Source organism: Clytia hemisphaerica, unplaced genomic scaffold (assembly GCF_902728285.1).
Source record: "Clytia hemisphaerica strain Z4C2 unplaced genomic scaffold, Clytia hemisphaerica genome assembly, whole genome shotgun sequence".
In the NCBI taxonomy this organism is placed as follows: domain Eukaryota; kingdom Metazoa; phylum Cnidaria; class Hydrozoa; order Leptothecata; family Clytiidae; genus Clytia; species Clytia hemisphaerica.
Genome location: NW_027103551.1, coordinates 1,043,311 through 1,066,070, shown reverse-complemented (window position 1 = coordinate 1,066,070; position 22,760 = coordinate 1,043,311). Strand labels below are relative to the sequence as shown.

The 22,760-nt window shown below is 36.7% G+C and overlaps 1 protein-coding gene across 1 annotated transcript; it reads left to right on the top strand.

Annotated features, from left to right (window-relative positions):
- LOC136800172 (interaptin-like) lies at window positions 1–21,871 on the top strand. The gene is made up of 12 exons (XM_067056786.1): window positions 1–262; window positions 456–671; window positions 2,584–2,796; window positions 3,143–3,388; window positions 3,713–3,961; window positions 5,167–5,301; window positions 5,885–6,289; window positions 18,600–18,770; window positions 19,360–19,706; window positions 20,167–20,347; window positions 20,651–20,866; window positions 21,184–21,871. Exons 1-12 carry the CDS (start codon window positions 26–28, stop codon window positions 21,664–21,666), a joined length of 3,099 nt encoding a protein of 1,032 aa, XP_066912887.1. The 5' UTR covers window positions 1–25; the 3' UTR covers window positions 21,667–21,871.
- Window positions 21,872–22,760: the final 889 nt, after the last annotated feature.

Here is a 22,760-nt window from a genome sequence, read left to right as displayed (position 1 = left end):
AATAGTATCACAATGAAATAACAATATGAGTGCTAATTCAAAGCCACCAGAATCTTTCGACATGCTACCAGATCTGGAATCTATGAGAAAAGGTCCAAGCTCCACATTGCATAGTGATATCCATGAGCAACCTCACAGTACAATGGTGGGTGATAAAGTTTTAACTGCCAAAGAAAATATGGTTTACCGAACTGTGATGGAAGTTGTCAACCAGAAAGAAGCGCTCCGAAAATCTCTTCAAGAAAATTACGAGCAACTTTTGGTATGAGAATATAAAACATTCTTCATTAATACAAGATGAAAATTTTTCCAAACTTCCAAAATATTGAGCATAAAGTCAAAGTGTTCCTCTCGAAAAAGTGTTTTTTAAATATGTATTATAGATAGTGAAATACCAATATTCAATAGTGACAGTGATAGTCATTTTATTTTATAATGATTACTTTCTATCTTAGGTACGTGTCGAACAGGTCAAGAAGTTTAAAGAAATGAAAGAGGAAACAGAGAAACATTTGAGAGATGAATTGAAGAAGGAAAAGGAGAAAAATAACATTCTCGTGTCCAAACATAAGAAATCCCAAGAAACCAAATCCCTCGAATCGCTCAAACTGAAGAATCTAAAGCATGAAGTTATTGATAAGCTAGATTCACTCTCTGGCAAACTGAAAAGTGTAAGTGTCCACTTAATTGTATCCATGTTCTGATATGTTGGGACCCCAATGCCTGCCATTTACTTTGATTCACTCTCTTAGCTTTGCAAGGGGTATCAGGTATTATCACTCCTACCACAGATGCTAGACATGTCACAATGCTGATGCACTTACAAGGTTATACGTCTATGAGCTTTTACATCGATCTGAATGGCAGTTTTCGTGCGTAGTTCAAGTTTTATGGTGAACGGAGTCTGCTAAATGACGTACCCTACGTGCCCATGTGCCCTCATTTTTTGACGTGCCTTCGTGCCTTACGTGCCTTCGTGCTCGCGTGCCTTACGTGCCCAACGTGCCTACGTGCTCGCGTACCTTGACGCGTTCGCGTGCTTACGTGCCTACGTGCCCTCTGAAATTTTACGTGCCCGACGTGCCTGCGTGCTTGCGTGCCCAAAGTTTTGACGTGCCCTCGAATTTTGACGTGCCCTCAAATTTTGACGTGCCCTCAAGTTTTGACGTGCCCTCAAATTTTGACGTGTCCTCGAATTTTGACGTGCCCTCGAATTTTGATGCGCCCTCGAATTTTGACGCGCCCTCGAATTTCGACGTGCCCTCGAATTTTGACGTGCCCTACCTTGATGATTCACTATCAGAAGACATTTCGTTGATTTACTATTTTCTTTTTAATTAAAAGTGCAGACAATTTGTATAAGAAAATTTTTATCCCCTAACTTTAAATAAAAAGAGAGCCAGCTGATAAAAAGTAAATAGCATGCGTCTCACATGTTTTCTCTTTTTTTCAACCAATCAGAAAACTTTTCTTTTTGGTTAGCGGATTTAAGATTTTCAGCGTCACTGACTTTATGATGTTTTACTTAAAATGTTCTCCTTAAAGTGGAGACAATATACGATCTTGCCAAAATGGAAACACCATTTTTTAATACAAATTTCCAAAAAAATTGGCATTGAATTAAAAAAGTTTTTATATAGGGAAACAAAAAACTATGAGACTGTCTTTGTGCAAAATTTCAAGTTGTATTTCAATGTGATGCTTAAGATTTGAAGGGATTTCTAATGCCATACCTCTATTGAAATCTTAAAAAATTCCTTCCTATTTCAGAAAGTTCTTATAATTAACACTATATCCCCTTACTTTAAATAAAAAGAGAGCCAGCTGATAAAAAGTAAATAGCATGCGTCTCACATGTTTTCTCTTTTTTTTCAACCAATCAGAAAAGTTCTTTATTTAGTTTTGGTTGATTCGAAGTATTGCTTAACCATCTCCTTCAGTGTTTCTTGCTAATTTTTTTATAAGCAGACAAAACATCTTCTTCATATTTTTTTCTTCCAACTTTAAAACCTCAATCAAGTGTGTAGTGTATAATTTATCATAGTGAAAATACTGTTGTTAATTTTGACAATACGTCAAAATTTGATAGGGCACGTCGAAATTTGGGGGCACGCCGAAATTCGAGGGCACGTCAAAATTCGAGGGCACGTCAAAACTTGAGGGCACGTCATAATTCGAGGGCACGTCAAAATTTGAGGGCACGTCAAAACTTGAGGGCACGTCAAAACTTTGGGCACGCAAGCACGTAGGCACTTCGGGCACGTAAAATTTCGGAGGGCATGTAGGCACGTAAGCACGCGAGCACATAAAGGCACGCGAGCACGTAGGCACGTTGGGCACGTGAGTACGAAGGCACGTAGGGCACGAAGGCACGTCAAAAAATGAGGGCACGTGGGCACGTAGGGCACGTCATTTAGCGGACTCGTGGTGAACGCCAACTACCGTAATGTCTAGAAGCGCAGCGATTTTACACAACAATGAGTACCATTAGGAAAACTCTCTGGGGAAGTGTTTTCCGATTTTTCAACTTCAAAATGTTTGAAATAATTCCTTTATCAATTATCTTTTCCCTTCTTTCTTTAGATACCTCCGCACAGCTTGGAGGACGAAGACGGCAAGAAGTTGTGTGAAGTGATGAACGACCTGACAATAAAAGATGGAAACAGTGAATACGTCATTGCAACCGGCTTCAATGAAAGCCCTGACGATGGGGATATATTGGTGGGTTTTGATCAATCCAAACTCAAACGACAAATGTCGGAACTCAAATCATTGAAAAACAATGAATGTCCAGAGGTAATGATTGTTTTTGTTTCATTGTTGGCTACTCAGAGCAAGGTTTGAACATTCAGTGACCCTTGTCCATTGGAACTGGGTTTTATTGTAGTGGAAAATTCGAAGCAAATTCGATGAATGGCCTATCACAATTTAAATTTAGACCTTTTTGTATTCATAGAACGTGAGAAACTTCAGTCCAAATAAGTATGCACAACACTTTCATGTAAAACTTATCAAAATATCGTTGCATGAAAAAATGGCCTCTGAAACTAGTCTTTGTAGTATTAAAATCAAGTGATTAAAACCAGTCTTTTGGAAAATTTGAGAATCTAATGACAATTTTTTGTAACTCTTTATTGAACAGGTTGGCGATGTGGCATCAACGATGAGCGGAGTCATTGATATCTGTTTCAGTGTGGAAGAACAAATGAAAAGCCGAAACGAACGAGAAAAAGACGCTCCTCAGAATGTCATTGATTTGGAAGAGTTCGTGAATTTGAAGACTAGCTATGAGAATGTGGTGCGGGAAAATAATGACCTGTTGAGGATGAAGAATGATTATGAAAATGTCAAATATGAGAAAGACAAACTCCAGCATGAATACAAAGAGGTAAAAATACATTGAATTTTTTTTCTTCATTTCTTCCCTTCCTCTCCACATATTCACTACACGTTTTGCTTATTAGAACAAGGTAAATAATTGCTTTTAATTTGATGCACTGAAAGAAAAAAATAGCTCAATTCTTTAGCTAAGGCTAAAATCCGGTATGACTTTTGCACCTGAAAAGCCCTGGACTTGGATTTGATATGCTTCCTTCTTTTTCCAATAACACTCAAGCCTTTTGTAGAATAGCCTTACTCCCCCCAAAGCAAAACAGATATCGTACGCAGTATTTGGTGAAGTAGATCTTATCAACGTTACTTCGATTCAAAGGTTCAGAAAAAGTTGGACGAAACTCAAGGTCGATTGCGCTCCTTCGAAAATAAATCGTTCGAGATTCCGGTGAATACAAAGTTCGATCAAGAAAAAGAAGATTTGAAGAGCGAAGTAAAGAAATTGAAACAAGAATGCGAACGCCTGAATAAACGGATCAAGCAAGTGGAAAACGATCTGACAGATAGCGAACAATCTTTTGAGAAAGCTGACGAAAGAAATTGTGAACTCGAAGATCAGATTATGCAAGTAAGACTTTCCTGGATTCCTTTTACATATCTTTGTGTTTTCGGAATACAGGGTGCAGCAGGGGGGGGCACGCAGTTACTACAAGACATGATGTGTAGTAAGTGCTTTTTCAACACTTTTTTTCAGGACCACCACCCTTTGCAGTTCCTACACCTTGGTAGTAACTGTTTTCAGAAAAGATTTCCAGGTACCACTCCTGTTTTTGAGTGATATCATCAAAAACATGCTCGAAATTACCCTAAATTGCGATTATTTTTCAACCTAAAGCCATTTTTGTGCTAGATTTTCTTTTAATTTACTTGGTTAACAGCTGTTGAGAACATTTTAATGATAATTAGGGATTAAGCATAATTTCAAAGTTGGGTATGAGAAAAAAAATTTTTCAAATTTTTTTTCGTCCATTTATAACAAAAATATTTTTTTTACAAAGAATTTTTTCACAAAAAAATTCATTTTTTGTGAAAAATTTTGAAAGTTCTTTAAAAATAATTAAAATATAAGCACTTACTACACCAAAAGTGCTAGTTTTAGTGTTTGGCACCACCCCCAAACAGCAGTTACTACACTGTGTAGTAACTGTTTTCATAACTTCTGAATACAGTACCACCACGGTAGTAAGTGTCATACTGTCTTGTAGTAACTGCGTGCCCCCCCCTGGGTCCAGTAAAATTCTCTCCAAGACTTGTTGCTCAACTCTCGAAAAATAATGATATTTTCTCAGTGCATAGATAAAAATTTGTCGTAAAATTCCAGTCGATGAATTGACCTCTGGAGGATATAGTTTCTTTCTGGAAGAGCCTTAATTTAACAAAAAAATCTTGTAAATCTGGAAACCTTGGACGTTTAAAGGTTTGTGGCTTAGCTTCTCGTCGCATAGGCTGCGTAATATCTTCCTCGTTTCCAGCGTAGAACTCCTACTCTTCGAGTAAGGCCTCAATGTCTGGATCTGTCTATTACGTAGACCCGCTGGTGCATTGCCTACTTTTTATGATATATTTCCATTGATTGTAACTCTAATCTCTATTACGAGTCTTTAAAAGAATTCTCAGAAAAATGAAATCAAAACAAAAAGATAACACATAAAATTTTTGATGATCTCGACATTTTTTATGATCTCTCTTTTTAATGTTGACTTTAAAAATTGTTTAAGTAAGTTTTTTATGAATCGACCAAGAGAACTTTCATTTTGTTATGCACATGTTTAGATGACCGAAAATCTGAAACGTTTCCAAATGGAAAATCAGAGGCTGCATGAATTGAATAACCGAAATCAACAAAACACACCGATGATTGACTCGCTGACGTCACAACTCAAACTTAAAGATGACGAAATTCAAAAGGTAAACTAAAAGGTTTCAAATATTTTATCTGCAGACGCAACGGTGTCCTGAGCAAAAAAAGTCCAAATCTTTTTGCCTCATTCCGTTTAAATATGACAGTTTTAAATTTCTAAAAATCGGTTCTTATATGGCTTTTACGTCGAAATTCCAATGTATTCTTGCTCATAGTAAAAAACTTGTAACCTTAAAAAAATATCTTAATTTTGGATGAGAGTTAGCCCAAAAGATTTGGAAATTTTACTTAGGACAATGGAAGGAATCTGCAGGCTAACATGTTCAAACCATCTAATAACCCCTTCATCTTCTTTCGTCGTTCAAATTTTTATCAGTAACTTAACAGAAAAATGGATTTATGACCATTCGAGTCATAGCATATCAATTAAGTTGTACATGTGTTATTTTCCCCATAAAAGACAATTTGAAAAATGCATTCTCCATTAAGGATATATATGCCTCTTTTTATTAATTTAATTTTTTTTTGATTTTAGACTTAGATTAAGACTTAATAGCTTTAAAAAATACCTCATAAGATATGTAAGATTGGTCGTCTTTTACCCAACAGTGGAACTTCTTCTTTGTTTAGATGAGTGCTGCATTGGAAAGTATGAAGTTGGAAACACAGACTCCGTCCATTTCATCTGAAGAACTGACTGATTTGAGGTCGAAGCACGAGATAGTAAGCAAAGAAAAAGAAACACTGCAGGAGAAAAATGATAAGTTAGAGCATGACATCCGAGAAATTCAACGCAATTTGAATGAGGCGCAGGACCAACTAAAATCTTACGAAAATAAAACGTTCGAGGAGTCAGCCGTCATTGTGGTCAAAGACGACGAACAACCTTCCAAAGAGAACAAAGAAGAAGAGGAAAGCAAAACAAAAGATTTGCTGGCGAAAATTGAAACACTGGAAAGTGAAATTGAACAAGGAAAGACTTTAGAGGAAGATCTCAAGGAAAAGAATAAAGTTTTGGAAGACAAAATCAAATCGGTGAGTGTCGGCTTATAGTTCTTCAGTTAATTCTCCGTTACTGGACTGATGTGAATAGGCGGCTTTGTCGACCTTAAGGCAGAGTTTGCTGCAATTTTTTTCTTTTTCCGGGAAATTTTCAGATCAATGCTACAGGCATAAAGTTCTACAATAATAAAGCTGAACAAAATGCTGAAGCAGGCTGAAAGATAAAAGCTAGCAAGAATAAGTAAAATATAGAAACTCCTCTACATTTCAGTGCTTAGTCCTAACATATTCGCCTGAGATGAACTGAAAACAGAGAAATCATTTGGTGAAGTATTGTTTCTGGCTAGTAAATAACATGTCATTCAAAGCGCATATTAAACCAGGGGAAGTCCGTATTACACTTAAAATTTCCCTTTTGACAATAAGGGAAATCCCCGTTCTCGTAATTTTTGCTTATAATGATAAAGGCCCCATTACACCTAAGAATATAGGGGAAGAATAATGTGAAATTTATTGCACACCCGACACTTTTATTAAAATCTCCTATGTATTAGTGGCATACCGGATAAGTGGGATGGGGGAACCCGGGAACCTAAAGTGGGAACCTAAATGAACACCTGAAAAGTGGGATGGGGGAACCTAAAGTGGGAACCTAAATGAACACCTGAAAAGTTGGATGGGGGAACCTAAAGTGGGAACCTAAATGAACACCTGAAAAGTGGGATGGGGGAACCTAAGTGGGAACCTAAATGAAAACCTGAAAAGTGGGATGGGGGAACCCGGGAACCTAAAGTGGGAACCTAAATTTTTATTTTTATTATTATTTTTTTTTTTATTATTTTTTTTTTTTTTTTATAGCAATATATTTCGCAGGTCTATTGACCTCTATGAAACAGAACTTTTGATTTTACATTTTATAAAGTTTTTTCTCCCTTTCTTTTATCAAACGCTCTTTGAAGACTTGTAAGGATGGTGCTTCAACAATATCTTCTTCTAGATCATTCCAAGGTTTCACACTTCTGTGAAAAAGAGAGAGGCTACCTCTCATACCGTCATTAGCAAAGTTCCTTTGAAGCTCGTAATCATGCTGACGTCGTGGTCGTGTTCGAGGAGTAAATTTCTCTGATCTTATAGACTCGTCATAAATGTGGAGGTTCTTGAAAACTTCCACCATATCACCAACTTGCCGCCTGGTCTTTAGGCTAGGTAGATTGATGAGTCGTAGCCGATCTTCGTATGAGTAGTTTCTATAGCAACTAACTAGCCTTGTAGCTCTTCGTTGGACGCCCTCAATTGCTTTGATATGTTTGATTAGCCTTGGAGACCATACTACATGTGCATATTCCAAATGGGGTCTGACAAATGCAATGAAAAGCGTTCGAAACATATCTGGTGAGAGAAATTCGAAGCTCCTGCTAATCAAGCCAACGATAGAGTTAGCTTTCTTGAATTTACTGAATATATGGGCTTCAAAGGTCAGGTCACTATCGATTATCACTCCTAGATCTTTTTCTTGGTCAACATGTTCTAGAACAGATCCTGCTATGGTATAGGGATGGACATATTTGATGTTCCAAAATTTACCCAGTTTTAAAACATGACACTTGTTCGGATGAAATTCTAAAAGCCAGTCCTTTGACCAAATTTTAAACCCTTAGAGTGAACTTATTCTCATTTTTGCTCATTTCCACCCTTACAGTGTACTTTGGGAAGCTTGGAAAAAAGGGCCGCACGTACGGTAAGTCGTTTACCTTGAGTGCCCCCCCTCCCCCGTGGATCTATGCCTATGTGTATTGAAACATGGCAAGCCGTGCAATATGTTCTATTTTACTATCAAACATTTTTAATTAATGAAGTGTATTCACACGCTGTACTGGTACAGAAAAAAAAACGAGCTAGAATCCGTTAAATGCTAAGCGACCCCAGCCCTGACCCGAAAATTGGAGCTGCTAATAAAAAACAATGTGTATTGCATCAAGAGTGAACAAAAACTAGATCGTAAATAATGTTTTACTAGATTCTGTATTCAAGCAAATTAGATCCGTGCAAAAGAAAGAAGAGGCTCTAAGTTATCCATCGAGCTATGAACGAACTTCTAATTCCTTCTAAATTTGAAGATATGACGGTTTAAAGTTTAAAGTCAATTAAGTCAATTAAGTCAATTTACTAAAAAGAACCTTTCAAAAAGATGCACTATAAAACTGCTGATAAATAAACATGCTTTTTTGAGCTAATTGAATAAATAAATTCCCTTTGTTTTATTTTCAACATTATTGTTTGCGAACCGTAATGTAAAAAGTAAATAAACCAGCCGAGGCTGGAAGGTCAGCCAATAGAGCTTAGCTAGATAGCTTTAATAAGTGGGTTAACAGATGTAAGAGATGTACTGAAACAGAGTAGACTAAAAATGTTGAATACACGCTTTTTCTTTTATAAGAATAACTTCTATAAGAATATCAGGGTGAGATTTCGGGTTTAAAACAATAGGCCTATTGTTTAGAACAATAGAAAAATAAGAATAATGCTTACCCTCAACCAAAGTACACTATTCTTATAAAAAAAAGCGTGTAATGTATAAAATGTGAAACATTTGATAACAAGCCTGAGAGCTCCTTCACACCTCCCCCCCCCCACGAGAAACTCAAAGTATACTTCTCTTTAGCATTGTAGCACTGTTTTTATGACATCAAACAATTAAGCTATAGTTCATTACTATAAAATAAAAGAGAAACATAGTGTAATTAAACTTTTTGTTAATTTCATTCCAGTCAGTTATGATACATTTTTTCTGTTCGATGTAGACAATATCCATATCTGACCAAAGTGTTATACTAGAAATAAATAAGAAAATTGCCAAAACATCAGAAACTGTACTTTTTGTTTTACTTGATAAAACTCCAATCAAGATGTAGCTGCTTCTAAAAAGAAAAATATTTTCAACCGAATGACCGAACGACCCCCACTTTTTAAAGTAGAAATGACGGGAACCAAACAATTTTTTGCGATTCGCCTTTTAGTCCAAAAAAGCATAATTGCATCCAGTCTTTATCAAATTTAGACAGTAGCTGTACTTTTGTAAACTTTATCAAATTCCAATAACATTATAACACCATCAATCCCACCTAGAGGCAAACAAGAAAAATATGTTTTTATTGCAAAAACGGCAATAAAAAGTATCAGAAAATTCAACATAAAAAAAAACTTGAGCAAACGGCTTTAAAGCTTCAAAAGATATAGAAAAAGAGTCCCCTTGATGAAAATCATGTGTTTGATTTGCCGAGTTAAAAAATAAATGACAGAAATTGAAGCTTGCAACAGATTTATACTGGAAATACTTTGGTACAACACTGACTTTTATCACATCTGACTATCGCTTGAGCCGCCATCTTGAAACACCACATTATGATCTGTTAAAACAACGTACGCTAAAAGTACCCAAAAAGTTAACCCGATCGGAAGAAAGTTGAGAAATCAAAGTGAGCACATTATGATCTGTAAAAACAACGTACGCTAAAAGTACCCAAAAAGTTAACCCGATCGGAAGAAAGTTTAGAAATCAAAGTGAGATCGGAAAATCGGATTTTTTTTTTGCCGTCTTATGATGATGATGATGGAAGAAGAAATGAATTTTACGGATTTGAATGCTCAGCTTAGGCTGACCAATAACTGGTGTTCTTATTATGATAAAAGGTTTTTTCTTTCATTGCATATAATATCTTTCTTATCTTTATGTATTTGTTTTTAAAGAAAAATATTTCAATTCTATTAATTAAACAACTTAGGTTCCCACTTAGGTTCCCCCATCCCACTTTTCCGGTAGTCGTTTAGGTTCCCACTTAGGTTCCCCCATCCCACTTTTCAGGTGTTCATTTAGGTTCCCACTTTAGGTTCCCCCATCCCACTTTTCAGGTGTTCATTTAGGTTCCCACTTAGGTTCCCCCATCCCACTTTTCAGGTGTTCATTTAGGTTCCCACTTAGGTTCCCCCATCCAACTTTTCAGGTGTTCATTTAGGTTCCCACTTTAGGTTCCCCCATCCCACTTATCCGGTATGCCTGTATTAGTTTGAAGAATAACAGATAGAATTCTCGGATCAGGTCCGGTTAGCGTGGTACACGGGTACAAACTATACTTGTGAAAGCTACAACTATACTTTGTACCAGAAACTATTTTACTGACCAGATCGAATTCACTAGTATACTTTGTACCCATTACAAGTATACTTTACACCCGCGATCAACTATACTTTGTACCCTGATCAAATATACTTTACACCCGCGATCAAATATACTTTACACCCGCGATCAAGTATACTTTGCACCCGCGAGCAAATATTCTTTGTACCCTGATCAAATATACTTTGTACCCATGATCAACTATACTTTGCACCCATGATCAAATATACTTTACACCCGCGATCAAATATACTTTACACCCGCGATCAAGTATACTCTGCACCCGCGAGCAAGTATACTTTGTACCCTGATCAAATATACTTTGTACCCATGATCAACTATACTTTGTACCCTGATCAAATATACTTTACACCCGCGAGCAAGTATACTTTGTACCCATGATCAACTATACTTTACACCCATCACTAATATACTTTGTACCCCGATCAAGTATACTTTGTACCCCGATCAAGTATACTTTGTACCCTGATCAAGTACACTTTGTATCCACAGAATCCGCAATAAATCAGTTATGGTCAATAAAACTCGAGTGCACCACTTGACAATCGAATTTTTTCTCAAACCAGTCGAATCGGTTAAACTGATAGAGCGAAATGATGTTACAAGGTATGTGGCTTGAACCGCATATGCTATTAGCCAGACTTAAGGACGAAACATTGTTTAAGATTTCATTTCATGTCTCTGGTCTTTAATTACGAGTTTTTAAACTTTCATTAAAATGTTTATGAAAATATAAAATTCGAAGAGATAAGTTTTTAACCAATTTTGCTTGTAATTTTTGGTGTACTATTAGCCGACCGCTATGCTTTTGAATATCCTAATCGAACCTTTTTGCGCACGCCCTTCTCTTTTGGTGCAATAAGGATCGGCTTAAAAAAGGTAAAACTTAACGTCAATTTTTTAATTCCTGAACACACGTCCATTAGGTATACCCTACAAGTCCACTTGGTGCCCCCTACAAGTTCACATGGTACTCCCTACAAGTCTGCTTGAGACCCAAACACAAATAACTCGTTACCTGGACACAAGTCCACTTGGTATCCCCTAGATTTCCACTTGTAAATGCGTATGACTCGGACAATACAAGCGACTGTCCCCCCGCTTCGTGCCGAAATCAATTTTACGGACCGAAATATTCCCCTGAACTTTCAAATGTCCCGTTTCTAAATTAACAAACATCAAAAAATAAAGAAAATCATAAAGCAAAACAATGAATTACTTGGCATGTTTTCTTTGTTCTGTGAAAAAGATGTTCAAAAAATTCAAAAAGAATCCTTTAGTTACAACGTTGTCTCAACTCTATCATCATTGGGGATAGTCAATATTCATGCGATTGATGATGGGGTCAAATGGAGTATCCAATTCATATCAATCTCTTAAAACAACAAGAATACGTTTAAAATTAGTTTGAACAATTTTCTAGACAACTACTGAAGCGTCAACTCTCCTCTTTACCCCAAGGGTAAGATCTAACAAGATTGCTGTTTTTGAAATGATTCGAAACATTTTGACTTTATTTGATGAAATCTTAACAAAACTGCTTGATAGTTTAATGACTTTATGGTGAAACACAACGTAAAACCCAGCGAAAACCCGTTCAAGTTTTGCATAGAGAAGGATGTAACAAAAACGCATAAAACCTCGATTGTTAAATGCTAACAATTGTTTAATATTAAAATATGAGTTCCGAAAAAAGCTATGTCCAATAAATTCCTCCATGTAGCTAGTTAGGAATTGGAGCTGGATTCCCTTCATTGCCTTAAGCTTCAATTTAAATCTGTTCACAAAATGGTAGGTGTGGTTGACAATGTCGTGTTGTACACAATTTGGAACAAACTGTCGCAACCGATGGTAAGCCGGCAACCGGTCGCTGTTGACTACAGTGTTGTGGTTAAGAACATTATTTATAACATTCACTAAAGTGGGACGGTTTCGACGGTTGACAATCTCCATATAATCTCTGGCTGGGGTGAAACGCGTATCCACCAACCCAAATACCCAAACAGGTTGTCTTCTTCTTCCGACTCCTCCCTAGAAATTATGATTGGAAATCAAATCTAGCTAGAATTCAACAAATTCGGATTTCAGAGTATTATTTCCTCTCTCGGGTGGACTTTTTCATCAAATAATCGCTTGAAATTTCTACCTAGGAATAGCCCTCCCCTCAATAAAACATGCTTTGGGTTATACGTTTTGCAACCTGTCATATTTGTGTATTTTACAGATTAGTATATTGCTGTACTGGCGGTTATGGGTGAAATGTTTTGATAAATATGAAGCCGAGCCCTCAACTTCAAATTAGCTAGTACAATAGCCATTGGTCAATAAATTTTGTCAGGCCTTAGTAGTGGTCCAACCTCGCAAAAATGACTTCATATACATTCAACTATATCCAAAAGAAATTCACGAGGTTTCGTCTTAGAATAGATGTCACAGATCCTAAGGGTTTGGGACCCTTTACTAAATTTCATATAAAAAAGAATCTACAGCTGAAAGAAAATTTGTTTAGCCAAAGTTTTTCAACTGAATTGTTGAAAACAACAGAACAAAAACAAATTATTGAATTGATGGAGTGATCTTAAAATTGTCTACGTGTACAGATTATTCCCAAAATCATGTACTGAGAACACGAATTCTATGAAATAGGCTGATTAGGAACAGTTGAATTTCTGATTAAGCTGAACTGTGGGGTTCAAACTAGAGATTCCAAAATTAATCCCCCGAAAGAAAGCTTACCATTGAGCACCATTACTATTCAATACCAATATAACTAACATACCCTTTGAACGTATTGGAATTGACTTTCGTCAATTTGCACAACGAAGTTTGGCCCACCAACACGCACAGTTATCGGGTCGGCTTGCAGATTATTCGTACAGACCTGCCACAACAACTGGAACATTTTGATCGTGTGTTCCTTTCTGATGCCGACGATGTTGGTTGTTTTGGTCATTGAAACTTTGTTGGTCTGACCCTCGCAAAGATTGTGCCTTCTCTCAGCCTCATTGAATCTCTACAAGGACGGCTATTGCATCTCCTGCAAGAGAAATTTGTAATGTGAGGACCATGACTCATTCTAGAAGACCAGATACGCCAGGTCTCTTTTTGTAGAAAACTTTTATGATCTAATCTTTCTATATTTTAAGCTTCAATGTAAATCAAACAACAACCTTTTAGTAAAATTGCAAAGAAGGTACTAATTTTCACGCAATTTCGAAAATAGGCCCGAAAATACGTGAACTTTAATACCGAAATTATGTGCAGTTTACTAATTAATAATTAATAAATTAACTCAAAACCGTGAAAAATTGTACGTAAAAGTGTAATTTTTTGGGAAATAAATGCCTTGCACGCTAAATTGAATCCACGCGAAATTTTTCAAACTGCTGACTCGCGAAATTAAATCTAAAAAATTTCACGAATTTTTTTGGCTTGCTAAATTTAAGGGCTCTGACCATAGTCAGAAAATTGATTTTAGTATCTGAAACATAAAAGTTATGTTTTAGATTCTTTAACACTTTTAACAAAGAATTGCCTTTATAAATTGCTTTTTAATCAAATCCCTTAAGAGTAATTAAGAACTTGATTGCAAAAATGACGTTATGAACTTTAAAAAGACGTTAATAATATGTTGCATCACCTTCTTTTATAAAAAGTGCTAAGTTTTAATGGGTAATTAACCTTTTTGTTTCGAACTTTTTTCAAACTGTCCGCAAAGAATTGAACTATTTTAAATTTTGCGGAAAATTTTTCTAAAAAGATGTGTCAAAAGTTATGACTGTTTTTTTAAGCAAAATCCAGATGAAAAATTGATGAAAAACCACTATTTTGAAGATTTCGAGACAAAGAAGCATTTACAAAAATTTTCCGCAAAAATTGTTATTGTTCGGTAAAAGATACACCATTTACTGCGAAAAAATTTTCAAAATGTTTTTTCTTCGCCGAAACTAAGCTCTTTAAAGTTGAAATACTCTTCCTCGCAAAAGTCTTCATTTTCTTCTTCATCAAACTTTGTCAATGCAATTTTTGAATTTTCAGATTCAGGAATAGTTTGTCTAATAGAAAATGTATAACATGCCATAGTTTTGTTGGTTACATCAGTCAGAAAACACATTTTAAACACGGCAATTATGAAAAATTCACTATGGTCAGAGCCCTTAATCTTGCGAAATTTAATCCGATTAAAGTAGTACCACCACTGCAATGGAAAGCGACCATTCTTGATGGAAATGATGGTTAATATCTTTAGAAGTTTAGAAATCAAGCAGATGACTTCCCTCCTTCGTAGAGCTAAAAGTGAATTTTGAATATCAAACTGAATATCACACACACTAGATTATTTTTAATAACAAAAAAAGTGTAATATAAGTAGTATAACTCACCACCGATATCCATCACAACATTGGTCGTGTCGCTCCAAACGCATGTTAGAATTACATCCTGGACAGGCTTTCACGATACTCAGCAATCCTTGACCTTGCAAAAAGTGGACAATCGCGATTTTGTCATTTCCAAACAGTAGAGCTCCCCATCTTTGTAAAAATCTGCGTTGTACAGTAAAAAACTACCCCTAATTTCAGCTCCGTAAACCAATTATACCGTTCTCTACACTGCTCTAAAGTTTGCGAACAAACAAACAAACTCATAAACAAATATTCTGAGATTCTAGCTCAAACTGAACTAAAAAAGTTTGAAGTTAAAAACATATTCCAACGTCAGTACGATCAAGACAAGATTTGACGTCAAATCACAGTACTATAGAGCTGGCTGACAGGTCGCTGGTTTTAAAATGGCTGTATTTCTTTGTGTGGTTGAGTAAGAGATCAGTTGTAATACGTTTATTTGCTCAGAATTTCATGCTCTTCCAGAATATACCAATCAATTTCGTTTATTTTGACTTCTGAAACTCAGCTGTTTTCCTACCCCTCATTCATTTTCCCTTGCAGTTTTGCCTATTGCGTCACTATTTTGGTCATAAAAAGTTTTCCTGGGCCTTATCCGCATCCTCCCTCTCAAAAATATTTTACATAATACAATGTTCTTTGGGATAGACTAAAAATGGCTAGGTCCTAAAAATATGTCACGGAACTCCAAGCTTGCCCCCTACTATTATATGAAATTCCTTTTACTGCTCTATTTCTATTTCCTATGGGCGAACTGTATCCAATATCAGACACTATTTGTAGGCGATTGCTGCTCAAACCCTGCAAACAGAGTTGGTAACGGGTGATCATGTAAAGCATTTGAGAGAACAATGCCAAGCGTATTTGGTGAGACATCCTCCAATTATCAGAGGCCCTGGAATTCATGTAAAAGTTTCAACTCTAAAGAAATGCCAGAAGAATGAAAACCACGATATTTTGATACTAACGCAATCAAGCAAACGCACGGGATATCTTCTCCACAATAAAAATGACTGATACTCAAATGCTGATAAAGGGAGTATGGTAATTTTAATATTCAACCGAATATTGCGGTATCCAATACTGTTGATTTATACCAAGGCAACAGTCATCTAGCTGAACAGCATGCCAAAAGATGAATTTGTCAGAAAAAAGGAATCTGCTGCAATAAAGTGGGATGGTACTTGGCCGAGTACAATCTCCGTTTCTATGGGGAAATTGCAGAAGATTCTTTCGGGGACTGCTTTTTACAAGCTATGGTTGCAAATTATGCAAATGAACTATAAACACGCACATGTTTGATTATGTACAGAGGCGATTCTATAGCCTCTGTACTACGCCCAGAAACCACCTTCCACGCCCGTAACGCCCTCGTTACGGTTGAATGAACTTGAAAGTGTTTTACTCTGCTCAGATCGCCTGATCTGGGAGTCTAGTTTCGGATATGATCGGAGTAGGTGGTTTCTGGAAATGCGTCAGGTAAGATCTCTTTTAATTGTAAGATATAGCTAGCACAGAAATACGTACAGTTTCCCCTTCTCTGTTTGATGTCTGGACTAGTCCTCCACCCGTTAATAGTGAGGTGTCGACCTAGACGTGGGCCGGCATCACATTATTACAATTATATTGTTTTCTTGTAATATTCGAGAGCGTGCTTTCAGTGCAAGTTGTACTCGAATACTTCCTTGATCTTTCTTACATAAAGCCGATTCGCTTTAAATGTGCACTATTTTTATCACCATACTGAAACTACTCTCACAGGAATTATTCTAATTATTAGAGACTGACACATGATAGCAAAAAAGAGTGCACACATAAAGCAAAATGGAGTTCAGATTTTTCATAGGACTTCTTTGTAAAGTCTTTTTTTACTGGGACCAAGTACCATGCACATGTATATAGATCATTTCAAAAGAGTAGTGATATAAAGATTCAATTTTTAATTCGTATTATTCCTTAAATTGAACTGCAAATATTTTAGCCACTTGAATAAAATTAAACACGTTAAGCCTACTGGCATTTCGCATTCTCATAAAGGATTCGATTTTAATAGCTTTTCCATTGCATTTTCTGTCATGGTATTTCGAAAAATTAACATTTTAGAGTCATTGATTCCGTCAAGTTCAATTTTGACAGATTAAACAATAAATAGCCATGAAATCTCTCAAAAAGTGCACTCATTATGACTGAAACCTTTTTGCCGTAAGGCTAGGCTACGGCAAATCTTGCAAATTTTACAATATATAGAAAAGACTGAATAAAAAATGTGCACACATAAAAAATATTTTTTTCGTTGTTTTGGTTCTTTTGTTTGACTTGAAATGCCAAAAGGGAATTCCTTGGCTCAAAATGACATTTCAAATGGGAGCTAATGCCAGCACGATGGCATCATTAGGCGTTTGACAAAGTACACTTGATCATGGGTGCAAAGTATACTTGATCGCGGGTGTAAAGTAAACTTGATCAGAGTACAAAGTATACTTGATAGGGGTACAAAGTATACTAGTGATGGGTACAAAGTATACTAGTGATGGGTACAAAGTATATTTGATGATCTGGGTGCATTGACATTTTGCTACACCAAGGTAGGCTACGCTGGTTTGGCCATGTCCAACGTATGGATGAAGATTGTTGGCAAAAGAAAATCCTTTCCCATGTCGTGGAAGGTAAATATTTGGGCAGATCAAAAAAACGATGGATGGACAATATAAAAGACGACCTCAAATCTGCTAATGCAACTGTCGACATGACTAATGATCGTGCAGCCTGGCGTTCAATCATTAGAGGAAGGCGTCCAACCCCAGATGCTGGGAACCACGGACGTTAAATCGTGCAGTAAGTAAGTAAGTACAAAGTATACTTGATCATGGGTGTAAAGTATATTTGATCAGGGTACAAAGTATTCTTAATCGCGGGTGCAAAGTATATTTGATCGCGGGTGTAAAGTATATTAGATCAGGGTACAAGGTATACTTGCTCGCGGGTGCAAAGTATACTTGATCGCGGGTGTAAAGTATATTTGATCAGGGTACAAAGTATACTTGCTCGCGGGTGCAAAGTATAATTGATCGCGGGTGTAAAGTATATTTGATCAGGGTACAAAGTATAGTTGATCGCGGGTGTAAAGTATATTTGATCATGGGTACAAAGTATATTTGATCAGGGCACAAAGTATATTTGATCGCGGGTGTAAAGTATAGTTGATCATGGGTACAAAGTATATTTGATCAGGGTACAAAGTATACTTGATCAGGGTACAAAGTATAGTTGATCGCGGGTGTAAAGTATATTTGATCGCGGGTGTAAAGTATATTTGATCAGGGTACAAAGTATACTTGCAATGGGTACAAAGTATACTAGTGAATTCGATCTGGTCAGTAAAATAGTTTCGGGTACAAAGTATAGTTGTCGCTTTCACAAGTATAGTTTGTACCCGTGTACCACGCTAACCGGACCTGATCCGAATTCTCTAAGAATTTATCTCCCTAACCTCAGTTCTATTGTTTAAAATCAAACAATAGCAGCCTATTGAAAGTTGGTATTAGCGTGGAATGTGGCCGATGTGTAAATAAAATTTCAATAGAATGAAATACGCTTTCGCATATTTTTTCTCGAATATTTTTACGTGTATTTTCTATAAGAATATACAAGTAGTAACAGCTGCGAGGCTATATTCTTCCCCTATATTCTCAGGTGTAATGGGGCCTTAAAACTCTCTATTACTGACATTCTTTATGCTTTTCAGCTGAAAAATCAACACGAAGTTTTGCGTAAACGTGACGACAGAATTTCAAATAAGTACGAGGCTTTGAAAGATCAATTTGACTCTTTAAAAATGAAGCACGAAGAAATTACACAAAAGAAATACGAAGTCCCTCTACAAAAAAGTGTAGACTCACCTAAACCTCCATCCAGGGTAAGCGAATTATTTTCATGTTTTTTTATGTGCCAAAAATTAACGACCTGTCAAATCTTAACCTATTTAAAGAAAGAATCTGTCAGCTTTCATTTGTTGAAGTAAAAGGTCTTTTGATGTCTCAATCATAGTCAATCATAGAAACTGAGGACTCTTAATTTGCTTTTGGAGTAAGATACTTATGGTTAAATATAGCAGGACGCGACGGTTGAAGTAATGGTAGAATTGGTAGTTCTTGTGAATTTGTGGTGCTGAATGTGAACAATATTACATCGGTGGTTAACCAGTATCACAAATTCCTTATGAAAATTCACCAGAAAAACCAAGTCCCTGTTTTTGGGATATTCCTTGTGAACAAATTAAACTGAAATCATGTGTTTATGTCTTCTACGTTTACGGCGTTGGAGTAGATGGATAGTTTTTCCTGACTGATTGAGGACGGTGGTAAATCAATTTTGCAGGCTAAAATTGTAGGTTGTTCCGTCATTCCAATCAATCCTCTGGCCTAAAAATCGTAGATATATAAAATCGGAAATGGAGTTTATTATTTGAATTTTTAGTATTTAGTTTATTGTTCATTACTTTTTAGCCTGGATCCAGCTTCGGCAGTGAGTATGATATGTGTGAAACCATGACCAAAACAAAACCCATCCCGAAACCCAGAACTCTGAAACGTCTTTCCACCGGTGACCCCGGCAAATCCATTTCCGATGACGATAGGAATAGCAACAACAGCAGTATGTCAAATAGCCCTCAAAATTCTTTGAATACTGAGATCACGAATTTGAAGAACGAAATCGACCGTTTGGAGAAAAAAGTTAAAGAATTGACAGAAAAGAACGGAGAATTACAATCTGTGGTGGATTCTCTTCAACCAATGAAATCGAGGAATCAATCACTTGAACAAGAAATTGAAGAGCTGAATGGAAAATTGTCGTAAGTTAATTTAATTTTATTGGGCTCCTCCAGAAAATGTTCGTACATAGGGGGTGGAGGATACAGTGTCCGGGTGGTAGTGAAAAATCTACAAAATTTGCCTTGTCCGAGGGGTAAACTTGCTCTGTTTGGAGGTAATTTTGCTCTGTTTGAGGGCAATTTTGAATGTCCAGGGGGTCAACTGATGCTTGTCCGGGGGTTATACCTGCTGTCCGGGGGGGTCAAAAGTCGCAATGTCCGGGGGTAAATTTCCAAAAAATGTTATATCCTCCACCCCTTCAATTTTTTTTGGAAAAGCCCATTTAATGACGTAATTACAAGCATTAAGTGAATCTGATCTCCCTTCCATTGTGTTAGCTTATCTCTTGTTTCGGCTTCTGTATAAGCTAATCGTTTACTTATATCTCTGAATCTCAACCTACATTTTCCCAAAATATAACTCTAATTTATCATTTGACAGTGATAAAATGTTGGAAGTGGGTCAATTACGAAGCACGCTCCACCAGTCAGGCACAGAACTTCGAAGACACAAAGATCAAACATCAGAGATGGAGGGGCGACATGAAAAGCTACACAGAGAGAAAAATGAAAATTACAGCAAACTACAACAAATGACATTGAAATATAACAATAAAGAAAAGGTATCTTATGATAAGCACCAAACATTGTTTTTGGATTTTGATGAAGGATGGGGTGTAACTCTTCAAATGACAGATTGCTTGGAATCATTAAACCTTGAGTTTGTATTAAGTTGCGGGGACTGATTTTAACGTGAACTAATTTTTGCGGTGCAAGGTAATGAAATTGGTACACCAGAGCTTTGAATAGTTGCATTTCGCACTATGAAACATAAAGCTGATGAGATTCAAACTTTAAGCTGAGGAGATTCGAACTTTAAAGTTCCTTCTCAGTTGGAATTACCGTGCGTGTTTTTGGTTCCTTAGGAAAGCAATGATATGATAAACATGTTGAAAGCGGAGCGTGACAGTTATCACACGGAGCGCAATAATTATCGTGACGAGCACGGAAGGCTGAAGATGGCGTTGCAAAAAATTCAAGTAGAGTTTCAAGAGAATGAACGACAATTGAGATCGGAAAACAATCATCTTAAGATGGACGTGGATCGTCTGAAGGGCGATGTGGAAGCTCATAAAGTTCAGGTAGGATTCCTTCTAAGCCGGATTCTATCATTACTATACTCTCGGGTACCTAATAGCCGGGGGGTTGGAATAAGCGGGGGGATTGGAAAAAAATTCAAAACTTAATAAGCGGGGGGGGGGCTGGAATAAAAATGTCCTGGGTGGAAAATTTTTGAAAAATTAATTAGCGGGGGGGCGGCTATTAGGTACCCGAGAGTATGTGTTTAAAACTTTTCAGCTAATTTACGAATATGTACGTCTAGAATCAGGAATATTTGACTATAAAATTTTTTAACTCGTCTTCTTTTCGTTTACCTCATATTTTATTTTGATTTCAGATTCAAGTGTTCCAAACAGATTTTGAATATGAGCGCGAGACTAGAGAGAAAGAAGCTGTGAAGCATCAACAAATGCGTGAAGAGTACGAAAAAATGAAACAACAATACGAAGCCTACAAAAAACAAAATTTCGATCATATTAAAAATCGTCACCAACAAAACCCGACCGCATCTGGTTATAATCCAACGGGCTCGGCTTATGGAAATTATCAACAACACAACCCGCAATACGGCTCAGGTACGGGTGGTTACAACCAATACAACCCTTATAACCAATACGCCGGCGGCGGCGGTGGAGGTGGTGGTGGTAGACAACACCAACATAATCAATACCACGGCCAAGGTGGGGGTGCACAGCAGCAAGGTGGCGGCGGAAACAACCCACATTCTGAGCTAGCGCATCGCGTTTGTCCGAAATGTAATAAAAGATGTCCGGATATCGAAACATTGGAGATTCATTTGATGGATTGTCTCGACGATTGAAGTTCAATATTACAGTATTAACAACGTGGGAAAAACGCGCCACTTTCTTACATAAGCCTGCAAAATTCTTTGTCTTGTTTCTTATCACCGAAAAAAACATTAAAAAGGAAAATTGCAGTTTTGTTCTTTCGATGTAAATATGGAGAATTTTGGATCATATTATGCATTTTAAATGTGTTTAGGTAGCCATGAATTTTTAATGTCGGTCAAAATGTGGCAGCATCTCCGTTTGCAGAATTAAATCTGTTCAGTTGGGGATAGAATGTCATATTTGTCTTGTCATTAAGGACAGTGTTGGGTTATGCGACGGGTGCTCAAACTTTCATTTCTCCAATTAATCGGTCCCAAAAATTAGTTTGTGGGTAAAAGTTTATAAGAAGGGGATAATAAAACATGAGCAAAGGTTTCATTCATTAACTTTTAAGCGTCATTTACACCGCTGGGCGATGATCGTTTCCGCCACTGGTGGAAATTGAACGTGATAGAATATCAAATTTGATGAAAAAATCGCACGGTTGGAAATTTTCTCGACCAATTTGCGTTTCTTCAGGACCATCTGTCTATTACACGGTAAAAGTATAACTAACAATTTATGATGTATTGCTTTTAATTTGTCAACAGCATTTTAGATTTATGTTTAAAAGAAGATTTGCGGAATATTTTTATGATTCACCAACCAGCACTTGCCAATGTCAATGTTAGGTCTGAAACGGCCAAAATTGTTTCTTTTATAGACATTTAAATTTTTTCACCAAATTGGTTTTTGCCAAAGTTAAAAAAATTGCTGCATCGCCAAAATAAGTCAACAAATTTAAAAATTTTCAGAAGTTCTCTGTCCACTTAGCTTTTTTGGTTGCCCAACAACGCGCATGACTTGAGCTTTTTGGTAGCTGAGCGCTTTGTCCTTCCATTGAAAAATTAGAAAAAAGTTGTGCGTAAAAAAAATCAAAACAAAAACAATTGTACCTTTGTTTACCTTTTTGCTGATTGGCTACTTCAGAAAGAACAATAGAAGAGACGCACAAAAGCGCACGCCGTTCAAAGCGACAAGCCTTCAAATTTATGCAATAATCGAGCAGTACGCGTCGTTCAGC

Bases quoted from the DNA above. Each gene is read 5' to 3' on its own strand.
- LOC136800172 (XM_067056786.1), top strand. From the start codon at position 26: ATGAGTGCTAATTCAAAGCCACCAGAATCTTTCGACATGCTACCAGAT. The intron at 263-455 runs GTATGAGAATAT...TTTCTATCTTAG, and splicing joins AAAATTACGAGCAACTTTTG to GTACGTGTCGAACAGGTCAA. The intron at 6,290-18,599 runs GTGAGTGTCGGC...TATGCTTTTCAG, and splicing joins TGGAAGACAAAATCAAATCG to CTGAAAAATCAACACGAAGT.